This window comes from Theropithecus gelada, chromosome 3 (assembly GCF_003255815.1).
Source record: "Theropithecus gelada isolate Dixy chromosome 3, Tgel_1.0, whole genome shotgun sequence".
Classification (NCBI taxonomy): domain Eukaryota; kingdom Metazoa; phylum Chordata; class Mammalia; order Primates; family Cercopithecidae; genus Theropithecus; species Theropithecus gelada.
This window is the reverse complement of record NC_037670.1, coordinates 83115876-83133023: the sequence shown is the minus strand read 5'-3', so window position 1 is coordinate 83133023 and position 17148 is coordinate 83115876. Positions and strand designations below refer to the sequence as shown.

The window sequence follows — 17148 nt, the reverse complement described above, 5'->3', positions numbered from 1 at the left end:
ACACGACTACACTCCAATCAAGGTGGGACAGAGCCTTGAGACCTTGTCTTTAAATAAATAAATAAATCCCTCAAAAGAAAACAAGAACAAAAAGCAAAGACATAAAAAAAAGAAGAGAAAAAAGAAAAAGTAAAGGATTACTCTAGGTGTACAACATCTAAATCATGAAAGAAAAAAATGGAAAAAAAAAATCACAGAAAGCAGCCAACTCGAAGAGCCTACCAAATATGTTGCACAATGAATGAAAACAGTTCCCTCCCAAGGCATGTAATAATGAAATTTTCATACAAAGGATCAAAAACCATAATGACATCTATGTGCTCGACAGCAACACTAGAAGCCAGCAGGCAACAAAGCAACACATTTAAAATTCTCAGGGAAAATAACTTCAACCTAGAATTCTATATCAAGTCAAAGTACTAATCAAAAATGAGGACAGAAATAAAATATTTTCAGAAATGGAAGCCTCAAAACTTCTTTACCTTACACATATTCTTTCTCAGTAGGAACTACGAGATTATATCAACTAAAAACAATGGGTAACATCAAGAAAGAAGACACATAAATTCAAGGAACCAGGAAACCGAACATAAGAGAGAGGCAGGTAAATGCAATTTCCAAGATGATGATGAACAAAAAGCGATCTCAGGATAATCAGTTCAGAACACGGTAGGTCAGAGGGTCCCAGAAGAGACTTTAACAAGAAAATGACATTCAGGCAATACTCATTATATGAATAATCTGAGAGAAGATTTATACAAATGAGGGAGGGTTGTAACTAAACAATTTTTTTAATTAACAATTTTTTAAAAGACAAAAGAGAAAACACAAGATTGTACAGGAAAAGAAAAGCAGCCAACTGTGAAAAGGACTCTGAATTATTAAAAGTTAATTAGATTCTGTACACTTCACAACTAAAATACAGAATAACTCACACTTAAAATACTACAAGTGGTTGATCTAACTTCTGAGTCTCATCTCCAAATAATAGCTAAAGAAATTATCTACTTTACCATCCATTTCTTATGACATAGACTCAAAAGAGATAGTGCTTATGAAGTAACTTTCCTAACACATAAATTACTATATGAAAGTGACTGTATTAGTTCAGTATTTATAAAGACACTTAAAGTGGCCAATAACATTAAATATTCTTAATTTTAGTTATTTTGTTTTAAAGAAACTAATAGCAATCCTCCAAAGAACTCTGTGTATGATAAGCTGGTAGGAAGAGTGGACAAAAGGAGTTATTAAGGAACTGACACTTCAGGGTGACTAGATTTGCTGTTTTTGAAGAAGTGCTATGATAGACAGGAAACCTGGAGAATTACAAATCAAGACTTCGGGACTCTCAGACTGAAGGGTGCTGAAGCACCAGCAAAGCAGTGAATTGCTTTAGTAAATGCCATGTCATCCAGGTTGCCTGAGATGCAGTAAATCATGGAACTAAAAAAAAAATCTAAGTTTTTCAGCCTTTGCCCTGAAGCAGCAGCACGCACTTAATGAAAACACTGACCTACCTTATCAACCATCCTTCCAACCATCTTCAACCGCCCACAAAACACACTCACATTGATAACACTTTGTAACACCTTCAAATGGTTATAAAAGAGCTAAGCACAGTATAATTTTACTTCTAAGGCTATTTTATAACTGCCTCCATTTGTATAATCTACATTATACTTATTTGGTTCAAAAATTAATTTATCTGTATTTACATTGTACAAATAAAAACATAGCCCACCACTTCTTTCTAGAGCAATACATTTTTATACATAATTTAAACACAGCAATAATTCTGATAATAATCCTATCTTAAAACATAATAAAGTAGTTATCAAATACATTTTGGGAAACATTCAACATTTACAAAGTTTTTACCATGTGTTTAGCAGGGTAGATGTGCTGAAAACTCAATTCAAATGTTCAGGGGAGAATTTTGTAAATATAAGGAAGATACATTATAAAAATAATGCAAACTGGATTGTTTTTACAAAATCTGAGCAGTTGGGAAGAGAAAGGAATATGGTATCAGAGTAAAGCACACGGTCTTTTGAGGAGGGTGAGACTGGAAGTGGGGCATAAATCTTGGATGTTTTAATTTTTTCATTCATTGAAGAGGTTCGTTCAATAGTTAAAAGTATAAAAGCATGAAGTATGTGAACTACTTTAACCCTCACAATACTACAAAAGCAGGTTTTTGTTTTGTTCTGAGACAAAGCCTCGTTCCATCGCTCAGGCTGGAGTGCAGTGGTGCAATCCTGGCTCACCGCAACCTCAGCCTCCTGGGTTCAAGCGATCCTCCTGCTTCAGCCTCTGGAGTAGTTGGGACTACAGGCACGCACCACCACACCTGGCTAATATTTGTATTTTTGGTAGAACCGGCGTTTCACCATGTTGCCCAGGCTGGCCTCGAACTCCTGAGCTCTAGCGATTGCCCCCCTCAGCCTCCCAGAGTGCTGGGGTTACAGGTGCAAGCCACTGCACCTGGCCTGATTCTAGAGATGAGAAAACAGAGGTACAGAGGAACTAAGAAACTTGCTTAAGGTCAGCCCAAGAAACATGACTTGAAGACTTAAACTCTTCCCCACAATAATAGAATACAGCCTGGACATAAAGTGCATCCCATCTCTGCTTTTGTAATTTATGGACAAACACAGAACTCAAACTGAGTTAATCTGAGTCCTTTCTGCTGGAGGTAGAGAAAGGTACTCCCTTCAGGCCTGTAAAATTGCATGTAGTTGGAAATACAGAGAGTCTCAAAGCCCCAGCTTAAAGAAGGCCCATATTACCTGGGGGCAGTGGCTGACACCTGTAATCCCAGACACACACAGACACAAAGACACACACACACACACACACACTCTCTCTCTCTCTTTCCCTCTCCCTCTCCCTCTCTCTCTCTAAATTTCAGCTCCAGCGGCCTTGGTTCCTCCATTTGTTCCTTCAATTCTCTAAGTTACCCTAGGATCCTTTCAAAAATTTGAAACAATATATAGTTTTTCCACTTAATGCTATTTTGAGTTATGCTTCTATCCTTTACAACTGAAAGACCTAAGATTCTCTGACCATGGTGCAATACCTTTTTTTTGTTGTTTTTTGTTTGTTTGTTTGAGACGGGGTCTTGCTCTGTCACCTAGGCTGGAGTACAGTGGCGCGATTTCGGCTTACTGCAACCTCCACCTCCCAGGTTCCAGCAATTCTCCTGCCTTAGCACCCCCTGGTAAGCTGGGATTACAGGCACCTGCCACCAAGCCCAGCTGATTTTTGTATTTTTTTTTTAGTAGAGATGGGCTTTCACCATGTTGGCCAGGCTGGCCTCGAACCCCTGACCTCAGATGATCCACCCACCTCGGCCTCCCAAAGTGCTGGGATTACAGGCGTAAGCCACCATGCCCAGTCACGGTTCAATATTTCTAAATTAACACCAGAAGTAATAGAAGTGTAGTAGTAAGGACAACCACAATAAAGCCACACTTTAAAATAACTTCCAAGTAAAAGAAAATATCAAAATGCAGTTAACATGATTATTCCTCGATAGAACTGACTTTTAAAAGAAAAAAAAAAATGTGTACTCAATGATAATGAAAATGGTAAGTATCCAAAGCTATGGGAAGTGACTATATGTAAAGAGAAGTAAACACAGCCTTAAATGCTTTTATCATTAAAAAATTATAAATAAAAAATAAAGAACTAAGAAGCTAGGTGAAAGAACAAAATTAGCTTTATAAAATGAGAAAGAACAGAATAGAGGTAACAGTAGAAAAAAATTAAAAACCAAAAAAATAGCAAAATTTATTGTTCAAATTGAGCACTGGCTCTCTGAAACATATTACACATAATAAATAACCCATTATGTATATATGTCTTCTTTGTTTTTTTTTCCTCAGCTTATATATAAATAGGTAAATTAAAGAACTATTACACACTAATCACAATTTAAGCAAAAATTAGGATATTCCAAATGGTCAGAACTTATGAAATTCAAATGACTGAATACACCTATAATTTTCTGACACACTAAATATTTTCGTTGCTAAAAAAAAAAAGAGCCCTGAATGAAATAAAGACCTGATAGGTGATATTACTTGAAATAAATCTACCAATCTGTACTTATAAATATCAAAAACCATTTTGGCCGGGCGCGGTGGCTCAAGCCTGTAATCCCAGCACTTTGGGAGGCCGAGACGGGCGGATCACGAGGTCAGGAGATCAAGACCATCCTGGCTAACACGGTGAAACCCCGTCTCTACTAAAAAATACAAAAACAAAAAAACAAAAAAAAAACTAGCCGGGCGAGGTGGTGGGCGCCTGTAGTCCCAGCTGCTCGGGAGGCTAAGGCAGGAGAATGGCGTGAACCTGGGAGGCGGAGCTTGCAGTGAGCTGAGATCCGGCCACTGCACTCCAGCCTGGGTGACAGAGCGAGACTCCATCTCAAAAAAAAAAAAAAATTTTTACATAGTCCTAAAGATTATACCTTGCTAGAAGCTGTTTCCATTTCTAACGAGCAATTTGGCAATAAAGATCAAATGCCTTGAACAAAAGTATATCTTTGTTTCTGGCAATCCCATGTCGCTGATAAATTTCTAAGAACTGGCTGGGCGCTCAGGCCTGTAATCCCACCACTTTGGGAGACCGAGGTGGGTGAATCTCTTGAGGCCAAGAGTTTGAGACTAGCGTGTCCAACATGGTGAAATCCAGTCTCTACTAAAAATACAAAAATTAGACAGGCATGGTGGTGCACACCTGTAATCCCAGCTACTTGGGAGGCTGAGGCACAAGAATCGCTTGAACCTGGGAGGCAGAGGTTGCAGTGAACCAAGATTGCACTACTGCACTCTAGCCTGGGTGACAGAGGGAGACTCCATCCAAAAAATTTTTTTTAAAAACCTGTAAAAATTTGCAAATTTGCTTACCAGGGTGTTCACAGCAACAGTATTTTATTATAACTGTACCAAACAAACTCAACCATAAGGAACAACCAAATAAATCCTTGACTCTTCATTTTCTCTCATACCTCCACATCTAATCCAGGTGGCTCTATCTTCAAAACATGGATATCCAGAATCTGGCCACGGCTTAGCACCTCCAGCACTGCCACCCTACTCCAAGCCACTGTTATCTTTCATCTGGATTTCTGCCTCCTTGCTGACTCTTGCCACCTCACACAATAGCCAGAGTAATCCTTTAAAACCCAAGTCAGATTATGTCAATCCTCTGCACAAAAATACTCCAGTGTCTCCCCATCCCTCTTTCAAACAAAAGCCAGAAACCACAGGTCAGTGGTTACCAGGCAGTTTATGATTCTGTCCCAACCTCATGCCACCCCACTATGCTCTCATCTTCTACAGCCCTCTGCACTCCAGCTGCAGTAAATCTACATATCAGGTACACTCATGCCTCAGGGCCTTTACAGTTACTGTTCCCTGTGCCTGAAAATGTTTTTCCCCCAGAGATCCTCATGGCTTGCTCCTTCACTTTCTGCTTAAATTGTCACCCTGTCAGTGAGGTCATCCTTAAAACCCTATTTAAAATAGCAACTATAGACAGGGCTCCATCCCAGAATCTCTATCAGCCTTTGCACTCCATTTTTTCCCATTACACTGAATGCCCTAACACGCTATGTATTTTACTTGTTTGTTTACTCTCTCTCCCAAATAGAATAATAAGGCCCCTAAAAGCAGGGATTTTTATCTTATTTCTTCACTGCTGTATCCCCAGAATAGTGTCCAGAAGAGCGGGTCCTCGTTAAATATTTGAGTGATTTTTGGAATACTGGGTGATAATTAAAAATCACGTTATAAAAAATTTTAATACAATGTTAGAAACTAGTGGAAAGGGAAAGAGCACGTTATCAAAGAATATGTAACCCATGGATCAAGAAGAAATCATATGGGAAATTGAAATGCATTTTTCACTGAATGTTAACAAGAACACTTCAAAATCAGTGGGATTCAGGTAAAGCAATTCTTAGAGGAAAATTTGTAGCTTTAAACTTTGTATGAGAACATCAGAAAGGTTAAAATCAAAACAATATAAAAATGAATGTTCCAAACAAACTTTGTGTCTAAAACAAATACATATATAAAAGACATTAACACTTTTTTCTGGTTATTTCTGGTGGTAAGATTACCAGCAATTTGCTTTTGTGTGTGTGTGTGTGATGGAGTCTCACTGTTTTGCCCAGGCCAGAGTGAAGTGGCGCGATCTCGGCTCACTGCAAGCTCTGCCTCGCGGGTTCACGTCGTTCTCCTGCCTCAGCCTCCCGAGTAGATGGGACTACAGGTGCCTGCCACCACGCCCAGCTAATTTTTTGTATTTTTAGTAGAGACGGGGTTTCACCGTGTTAGCCAGGATGGTCTCGATCTCCTGACCTCGTGATCCGCCCACCTCAGCCTCCCAAAGTGCTGGGATTACAGGCGTGAGCCCCTGCTTTTCTGTATGTTAGTTTTTCTCTAGTGAACAGGTATTATTTTTATAATTTAAAAAAAAAAGGTTTTAAAAAACATCCTTTCCCTGTGGTTGAATTCTAATTGCTGTCCTCTTCCTCTGCCTGTCTCTTAAAATACTGCTCTGGATTCCATCCTTGTCCTTCATCAACTTATATTTATTCCTTAGGAATCTTACCCACTTTCTGGATTCATTTATAACCTGAAAATTGATTTCTCAATTTTTTGTAATATCCTGAATTAGAGACTCATGTTTCCAACCACTTAAAGGATACTTCTATCCAGGTGGAAATCCTACAGCCACTCAAATTTAACAGGCCTAAAAGGAACTCATTATCATTTCCTAAAACTTGTTCTTTTCATCTTTAATACTGGTTAAAGACATCACTATGTACCCTGGTTCTCAATTCTATCAGTTCTACCTTAGAAATCTCAATCAAATCTAACTTTTCTTCTCCCTCACCAATGCCATGTTTTCAACATAGGCATCTTCTATCAGTTATATTCTAAAATTCGAATCCTAATTTACCCTCCTGCTATCACCAGTTCACACTCTCCTCCTTAAGAACTGAATCCTGATAAGGGTTGCTGCATACAGCCTGAAGTCTGCACCACTAGAGAAGGTTGCCATCCATGTAAACTATGATTGTTAATTGTGCCCAATGGCCTAATCATGATACTCCCCCTGCTTTCAAACTTCATGAGATAAAACAAACCTATAGCACTACAAAATCCTTCAACTGGCTCCACTTTCTATTTTTCTAGCTTCAGGTTCTCATCATTCCTCTATGCACCCTACAATCCAGACATATTTAACTTTTCAGTATGCCCTATCAAAACCCACGCTTCTATGGATTTCTCTTTAGTCTATAGTGCCCTCTCTCCGTAAAACTTCTAAATCCTTCAAACTACAGTTCAAATGTACCCTCCTCTGGGAAGCATTTTTTGACTAGCCTAGACAAAGATACTTCACTAAGCATTTTGCTAACAGTTCTATTACAGAATTTGTTGCACCGTATAATAATCACATATACCCATCTCCCAAATTCAGTGGAGAGTTGAGCAGTGCATAAAGAAGCCCCATATTTGAACCCTCAGTAACTACAATGCGCAGCCCCTACAAGGGGCTCGATTCTTGTTTATTAATACTATACTTACCATATGCATTAGGACAACTTTTTAAAAGTAAATAAAAAATGAGTTTAACAAAAAAGTTACATGTTCAACTGTCAATCTAAGTCTATAATCCATGTGGCAGACAGAACTGATGTGACTGTTCTTGATTCCCACACTTCCTGGTGTTTAAACCTTTGTATAATTCCCTCCCCTTGCACGTGAACTGGACCTATGGCTTGCTTCTTATCAATGAAATACAGCAAAGGCAATGGGTTGTATGTGATTACATGTACGTGATTATGTAAGAACATAGCACCAGTTCACCTTTGCTAGACTCTCTTCCTGTGCTGACTTTGAAGAAGCAAGCTGCTCTGAACCTAACAGACACAAAGAAATAAATTCAGCCAATAACCCAAGGAAGTCTGGGGGCAGACCTTTCCCCAGTTGAGTCTCTAGATAACAACCCAGCCCTGGCCAACACTTTGACTGCAGTCTTACAGAGGCCACAGCTAAGTTGTGCCCAGCCTCTTGACCCATAGAAATTGCGAGGTAGTAAATGTGTTGCTTAGAACCGCTAAATTTGTAGTCATTTGTTAATAAGCAACTTAGAAAACGAATAAAATCAGAACCTAAGGCATTTCTGAACTCTTTTTTCACAAAAAGGCCTACGTTTTGTCCAATTTCTAAACAAGTAAATGTCATGTACATGCAAAATTAAAACACAGACTAACATTTCAAATTAACAATAGTTCTTAAGAATATTTACATAACGTAAAACGTAGGAAGTAATTTGCTATATAAAGCAGTTCCTACACTCTCTTTTAACACATTTGCCAATATACCCAATTTTACATAATACTTAGTAGATGTAATAAGTGTAACATTAGGGCAATTCTCCTTACAAGCCCAAACAATAATAAATAGTTTAAAAGTTGATATCTAATTAACGATATTTGGTAGTCAGAAGAACTTACTTACTAGTCATCAGGCAAAGCAATCAAATTGGAGGACAGCAACGGACTTGCTGGAGATGTGCCTGAGGGAGTAGGACACTATCTTACAACAACAGGGCTCTTACTCCCTCAGGCACTGCACCAGCCAGCAAAGCATCAAAATACCAGGTTCTCAGGTCATGCTGCTCTCAGATCAGGTGATGCCCTGTGCAACTCACCAATCCTCCCCACCTTGCAGTCAAGAATAGTTCCAAAAAATCCCCAAAGCAGAAACTTCCACGACACAGGCCACACTTACACACAGCAAAGCATATAATACGAAGGCATGAAATTACAAGTGAGAAACAATAACCACCAAAATTCTTGTTACTTCAGGAGTGGCAGGAGTTGTGGTTAGAAGGCTCATTTTTCTTAGAAAGAGGCAAACATTCCTCTTCTGCCACTCCCCGTAAAAGCCTTCAATGGCACAAAATAACATTCAAGAATAGGAAATAAATTACAATATCCCAAATTCAAACATTTTGGCACTTGATATTGGTAAGAAGTGATAACTGAGACCAATTCAATAATGGTTAATTGATGAAGATAACCTAACACCATAAAACTTCACATCTGCCTTAAAAATTAAGAGAAATCTTCCTAGAAATACAGGTCTTCTTCAACATATTCAGTTTTAAGAGGTAACCCGCACTCCTTCAATATAAGAAAACATGTTTCACAAGTAACAAGGCACCTGAATGACAATCAGACTACTGAAATACTCAAGAGCAAGCCACACCCAAGAAAGCTCAAGAAAATCAGAAGGTCAAAAGCAACCCAGCACCACTGGTTGTCTGAGATTAAGTCATTTTACATTTTCACTTCCGGACTCAAGGACACATTTAGAAGTCCACACGATTTCTCTGGAAATAATCTCCATTTATTGGTATATTTCTATAGCCCAATTCATCTACCCCATCCTTGCCGCATCATTAAAAGGCTATTTTACCACTCCTATTATGCTCTTATGAATAGCTACTTGACAGTGGGAAAAAAAACATAGATATAAATTAAAGCCAGACAAACCCCTCTAAGATACCATCAAGACTTTTAAACGTTAGGAAATACCCTTAAGACCCGTTTTAAAACAAAGGTGATGGACAATACCAGCAGTAGTCGAGAAAGCGTCTGTTCACTTTAACACTCCCCAGTCTGAAAAGAATAACAAAGACAAGATTTACTTCACCTAAAAACTCCCATATAAATATAATCATATTCTGATGTCCGGCAACTCAATTCTAGGAAATTTCTACAAACTGAAATATCTGGATTAGGCATTTTTCTTCCAGTCTCTAGAGAAAATAAGAGCGTATATAGCCAAAATAGATGTCCAAAAAACAGCAAAACATAAAACCAACACAGAAAACTTCCTCGTTCAATGTGGCAATTCATTATGAGGGAACTACTAACAATTCCACTTGCTAGACTCTTAAGTGTTAAAAATAAAAAGGGGGGACTGTTTTTCATTCTCTATAAATTACATGACAGCTCACAAGAGAATAATTTTGAATCTTATTGGTACCATATTTTCTTATTAGGAGACGTGAATAATCTAAACAACAATTAAAACAACAGCTTTACAAAAAACAATATGAACTTTCCATTAATTCTGAAATAATCCTTTTATCAATTTTAAGATGGGTTATTTGTATATAACCATTTATAAAATTTGTAACTGAATAAACACAATAATGCTATAATAGATACTAAAAAATCAAGTAAATGTGAAGTATAGTCAAGTCTAATTTTTTAAATTATAAGATCTAGCTCCCTAAATCTCATGATGATGAGAAACACACTTCTATTATTTTTCTAATAACCCGTCCACTAAAATATAGGTAAAAATCTCAGTAAGGCATGCCACTAAGATGGGGTTTTACATAAGTGTATTCCATCTCCCTGTCTCAACAAAAATTTCAGGATGTGGCACTTTCATTTGATCCTGTCATACAGTAAGAACAGGTAATTTCTCTGATCCCTTTCCAGCAATTCTCAACTGAGGTTCCTCATCTGAATCACTAAACACAGGCAATTTTTTCAGTGACTGTTTTCTCAACTGTTCCAAGAATGATACATAACTAAAACTGTCCTAAATGCACTGGAGCTAAAAGTTAAAATGCATTGCACACTACAGCACAATTGTCTCCACAAAGCCGGTTGAGAAAGGCTGCTATAAGTTCCTCAGAAACTGTCACTGTACTACTAGGTCCCAGTCACCCAACCCTAACAGCACTAAAAGAACTATAGTGACTGCACAAATCTACAACTTAGATAAGAAAAAAGACAAATGCTTTATCTCCAACTTTAAGCAACTAGGTATTTTGACTTACTCATTTACTAGGAATAACATGGGGCTCAACTGTCCCATGCTCTGAATGGAATGCATTTACTTAACAAAGTAAACCCATAGAAATATGTTTCTCAAAGGGAATTATCAGCTCTTAGAAAATGAATTTTTAAAAATCAGCATATTAAATATTAACTATTAACTTGACAAGGCTTTTCCTATTCACCCTTCTTTAGCGAACTTATTCATCTTTTGATAACTGCTAAATGCAAGTTTTCACTTTAAAAAGATAAAGATAAATATTAAAAACCAGTTTGCCCTTCAATCTCACACTAATCACCAATTCTCAGAATCTGCCTTTTATATTCTTCAATGTGGACTACAGCAACTTCAACTTAGTTGTGATCAAATCACTTTAAGGACACCAGGAGAGTTCTTTTACTCAAAAGCAAATGACTTTTAAAAATGGCCCAATTTTAAGAGGGATGAATATTTTTAAGAAGCAAAAATTAATTTAAAACAAGGTAGCTAATTGAAAGCCAAGCGTCATTCCATATTGAATGTGCAAAGCGTTACTAAAAAGATGGGAAAAATTAAACATGACATTCTTATTTTTAATTTATGCTGGCGTGTATGCTGATAGTACAGAACATCAGAACAGATAAATTACTACGTATTCCACTTTACTAAGTCTCCACTCAAAGTTCCTACGTTTACAAATATATGAGTAAAAGAGGCACAAAAATGTAGGGGATGCTGTTTTCGCTGTTCATCTGCGCTCAGCTGCGAATTCTTCTAATATTGGATGCATAATGCGATGAAATGGGAATGCTTATCTTCTATATTTGTATTTACTTTCATAAATCGGGGAGGGGAGGTGGTCTTGATTCATTTACTATTAGCGTTTTGCAATAAAGTAGATCAGCATAAAACATAACTGAAGAAGTAGAATTTACTTTTCCCAGGACAACGCACCCTTCCTCCTGTTTCTATAGTAAAGCACATCATTTTGCTATTAAAAATGTCCATTTTCCACAACTGACTTTTTCTTAACTCTAGTTAACACTGCTCTTCAAAAGAACCTAGCCAATTACCGTACCTTGTAGGCAGAGTTGCAAAATTTTTACTTCCTTAGGAAACTTTTCCACTTTTTAAATGCTTTCCAAATTAAGCAGGACTCACATTAACTGTGACCTTAAGTAGCGGTTCAGTGGGGTTTAAAAACAAACTTTTCATTAACGCTTTCCTCCAATTAAAGTGACATAGTAAGTGGGACTGACACGGATTTAAGGATTACAGCTTTTCATTAAAGGTCGGTCCAAAGATGGTAACTCAGCGTTCATTCGAGACCCTTTGACTTTTGGCCTTTAAAAACTGTTCCCCACTGAGTCCCCAGATAGAACTACATTTAGCAACGGGTCTCCTCCTGACTTCCCGGTACTAAAAGCCACAACCACAAGGGCTGTTTCGTCGGTTTGTTGTAAAACAACATTTGCTCCAGTCATCTCTCTGAAAAACAGACTTTCTCTACCGGGGAGCCGCTGAGGTGAGGGTGCTCACGATGTTTAAAAACCAAACCACGCGTCTACGCGACAGCGGCACCGCAGCAGTTAAGTGCCGGGGGTTTCTTCCCAGGATGGAGACCTGCGGGGGCTGGGCCGGGAAGCAGCCCCCGGCGCCCCGGGCGAAGGAGAAAACAAGGCTAAAAATAGCCGACGGCCACAACCCACGTGCAGCCGCAGGAGGACCCAGCGCGGGCGCGCGGAGAGGGGTCCGTACCTCCAAACTTGCGCGGCGACTGGTGAGCTGGTAAGGAGCCAATCACCGGGCGCGGCACCCGGGTGCTCCCGGCCGCCGCCGTCTTCAGGGCTGCTGTGCACCGAGTCCTGCGAGCCGTAGGGGCCGCTGCTGCTGTTCGGGATGCTGAAGGAGGACTGCGCCGCACGGGCCGCCGACGCCACGCTCCCCACGGCCCCGCCGAGGCAGCGGCTGCGCGGGGCTGCCGAAGCCGCCGCGGCGCCGGCCGCAGCGCTGAGCTGGTGCGCATTGGGCACCTGAGCCGGGAACCTCCGCGCAGCGGCGGTCTGAGCGCCTCCGCCGCCCGCGGTCCCATTGGCCCCTCCGCTGCTACTGGAAAGTAGATCTGAGCCGGAGCACGCGCGCGTGCAACTGTTAACTGCTGTCGGGCCGGTCTGCTTGGCGCTCATGTCCGTCCTGGCCCGGGCCCGGCCCGCGCGCTGCGCCCGGAGAGCCCAGAGGGCAGGAGCGAGCGCGGGAGCTAGAGAGCAGGGCCCAGGCGCCGCGGCCGGTCCAGAGAGGCCCTTGCGCGTACAGGGCAGCCGCCTGGCGCCCCCCTTCTCTGGGCGGCGGGCGAGGCTGGCGGCTTGACGCGGGCGGGGGAAACGAGGAGACGCGCAGAGGAAGGGGTCCCGGCTGCGCGCACCCCTCGCTGGCTCCAGCAGGAAGGGGCGCCTCAGTTGGCCGTGCGGCTGCCGTTGGTTTTGCTTCTGGTGCGCCACAACGGGTCGCTGGTGCTCTCTGCTGCTGCGCTCGGCGCCCCGAGCCTCGGCACAGCCTCCTCTCGGGCGGCCGCTGCTAGCGCCGCTATCCTCCGGCTCCCAAGGCGGCTGGCGGCTGAGCGGGAGGCGCCCGCCCAGACTCTGCCGGGGCCACCTTCCCTCCTCCCCCAGCCGCCCAGCTGTTATTAACGGAGAAAGAGGGAAAAACGGGTGGCGCGCGAGGGGAGGACGAAGAATGGGAGGGAGGGGTGGCACGCGCTTCCCGGCAACCGTCGCCTTGCTCCCCCTGCGAGATTAATTTCACAGGAGATTAATTTCTCATTTACAAATAAAAATGTGAGTTTAGAACAGAATATTTTAAAAAGGTAAAAGCATTCATTGCATACTATATGCCAGCACTATACTTAGGACATACATGACTATATATGTGAGCTCTTATCTCACTTCTCTTGTAGAATAGTTATTATTAAACTCATTTGAGAGATGAAATGATTGACAGCTGTTGAAGGATTTCTTGAAACCATAGAAACTATAACTTGCAGAGTCAGAATTTCAGTTCAGTTTTGACATCAAAGCTATGCTTTTCCTACTATATCAAGCTGCATAATAAATCTACACTTGTGAGACGTGGAAAGATGTTTACGATGTTTAGTGATACATATTACATTAACATTGATAATGTGATCTCATTAGGTAGTATTGAGTAACTCTTAATTTCATGTTTTAAATGCCTAGGGGGAGGACTGGAAAGATAATCACCAACATTTTTTTTGTTTTTTTGAATTGGAGTTTCACTCTTGTTGCCCAGGCTGGAGTGCAGTGGTGTGATCTTGGCTCATTGCAGCCTCTGCCTTCCGATTTCAAGTGATTCTCCTGCCTCAGCCTCCTGAGTAGCTGGCATCACAGGCGCCTGCCACCATGCCCAGCTAATTTTTGTATTTTTAGTAGAGATGGGGTTTCACCAGTTGGCCAGGCTGTTCTCGAACTCCTGACCTCGTGATCTGCCCGCGTTGGCCTCCCAAAGTGGTGGGATTACAGGCATGAGCCACGGCGCCTGGCCAATCACCAAAATATTAAAAATGGTTAGCTCTTAGAGGTGCTTACCTTCCTTTTTCAACTCTTTATTTTTTTATTTTTCCCCCAGTGATCTCACATTAGTTTTCCAGAATGTATAATGTTATTTTTAAAAAACCTCTGAGACATAAACATTCTATCAGAAATTTTTTTGTTGTTATTTTTCCTTTGGCTTTGAATATGTTACAAATAGCTTGCAGATTGGAAACAACTGGTTAATTAAATCTTCTGCTTGGTTAAAGTGGTAATGCATACAGGTGCTATTATTTCATTATGTTCCAGTTTTTATAATATATTTTATATATTTTATGAAGGAATAAATTCAAGGATCTAAATGAAATGAATTTTGAAATGTTTCTATAAATCTTTGTATTTTTCTATTAATCACCATATTTTAATTATATACTTTTATATTGACTTAACAGTTACTATTATTTATATTACAGAATTGGTTACCACATATGTAATATTTTTCTATATAGAAGCATAATGTATAATTTTGAAGTGACTGATTCACAAGTGAAATGATCTAAATTGTCAGAGTTTATAATATCTAAGGCAACCATCACAAAATGGTACTTTGGAAAGATTATGAAGAGAATGTATTTTCCTCCATTATCTCTTTTTTTTTAGTCTTTTTTTTTATTATTATACTTTGAGTTCTAGGGTACATGTGCATAACGTGCAGGTTTGTTACATATGTATACTTGTGCCATGTTGGTGTGCTGCAACCATCAACTCGTCAGCACCCATCAACTCGTCATTTACATCAGGTATAACTCCCAATGCAATCCCTCCCCACTCCCCTCTCCCCATGATAGGCCCCGGTGTGTGATGTTCCCCTTCCCGAGTCCAAGTGATCTCATTGTTCAGTTCCCACCTATGAGTGAGAACATGTGGTGTTTGGTTTTGTGTTCTTGTGATAGTTTGCTAAGAATGATGGTTTCCAGCTGCATCCATGTCCCTACAAAGGACACAAACTCATCCTTTTTTATGGCTGCATAGTATTCCATGGTGTATATGTGCCACATTTTCTTAATCCAGTCTGTCACTGATGGACATTTGGGTTGATTCCAAGTCTTTGCTATTGTGAATAGTGCCACAATAAACATACGTGTGCATGTGTCTTTATAGCAGCATGATTTATAATCCTTTGGGTATATACCCAGTAATGGGATGGCTGGGTCATATGGTACCTCTAGTTCTAGATCCTTGAGGAATCGCCATACTGTTTTCCATAATGGTTGAACTAATTTACAATCCCACCAACAGTGTAAAAGTGTTCCTATTTCTCCACATCCTCTCCAGCACCTGTCAAAAAGTGGGCAAAGGATATGAACAGACATTTCTCAAAAGAAGACATTCATACAGCCAACAGACACATGAAAAAATGCTCATCATCACTGGCCATCAGAGAAATGCAAATCAAAACCACAATGAGATACCATCTCACACCAGTTAGAATGGCGATCATTAAAAAGTCAGGAAACAACAGGTGCTGGAGAGGATGTGGAGAAATAGGAACACTTTTTTTAGTCTTTTTAAAGGTAGTCATAGGCTCCTGGTATTGCACATTCATGGGAATAATGAATTTATTTGGACTAGAGACTAAGACCTGCTGGAATGTCACCAGAATAGAACCTCTTAATGAAGTTCAAAGCTGTGAAGGCATGTTTCTTCCAAACATGCTGTCATTTGTAAACATTCATCAACATTTAATAATATGATTCACTTTTAAGAATTATTGTAAAATACTGTTGTTCACTTAAAAAAATTAGAACTGACTCACCTCAATGAGTATTTTACATTTTAAAGTAGTTTTCTGAGAAGGCTGTGTACTTACAAATTTGAGTATAAAGTTTGGAATTTGAGTATTAACATATCCCATTGTAATGCAATCTTGACTATAAGTTAGTCTTCTATTTCAGAATGCAAAGATACAGAAAGATGTGTCTTGGAGTAGTTTCAATATATAAATTTTGAGGGTAGATTAAATAGTCAAATATCTATTTGTAATAACTAATATACATTTAATTATGCATACATATTTTAAAAATTTAAAATTGCATAAATATGCAATAATGGATTTAGAAATACTAGTTTTTATATATGCTCATAGTTCATGAGTAGTATTAATAAAACTCTTCCTATTTATATTCTACATTGGTTTCTTTGTCAAAGAACCGCTTTTGGAATCATCTAACAGCTTTCCAGGATACATAGTGGTCACTTCCATTTAAGATGTTTGCATTTCAGCACTTTTACAATTCAAGTACGGTGCTGTCCCTTGAGACTCTCATTCAGAGCCACATGTATCTCTTTTCATAACACTAATACTGTTGTTTTTTCTTTATTTCTTCAAATTCTAAGAACATGACTTATTATATTTTATGAATAAATTTTTAAACTTGTTTGTAACAACATTCAACTCTTGGAATATGAACCAAATCTATTTTCATTACATTTTTTACTGATTCCCTCAGTAAAAATAGAATTGATGAGGATGTTTGAGGGGCAATTATACTTTTTTGTGTACAATGTAAAGGATTGGAGAAACTGCCTCATAAAATGAGAGGCTTAGCAATGATTCAGTCAGCTAGAACGTGTGACCCTGTCTGAGTGGTGAAAATGATCACCTAAGTATGGTGTTAGTTACATTCCCGATAAGTGATAGGTTCGTGTTTGGCACTTGGCACACCGAGATGAACCAG

General features: G+C 39.6%; 1 protein-coding gene across 1 annotated transcript in view; it reads left to right on the top strand.

Moving 5' to 3' along the window:
* LOC112621632 (probable C-mannosyltransferase DPY19L2) overlaps nt 1-17148 on the top strand; it is a 102813-nt gene that overhangs the window by 22412 nt on the left and 63253 nt on the right. Inside the window, 1 exon segment of the mRNA XM_025381068.1 lies at nt 15989-16105. Within this exon segment, the coding sequence (XP_025236853.1) occupies nt 15989-16105 (117 nt within the window).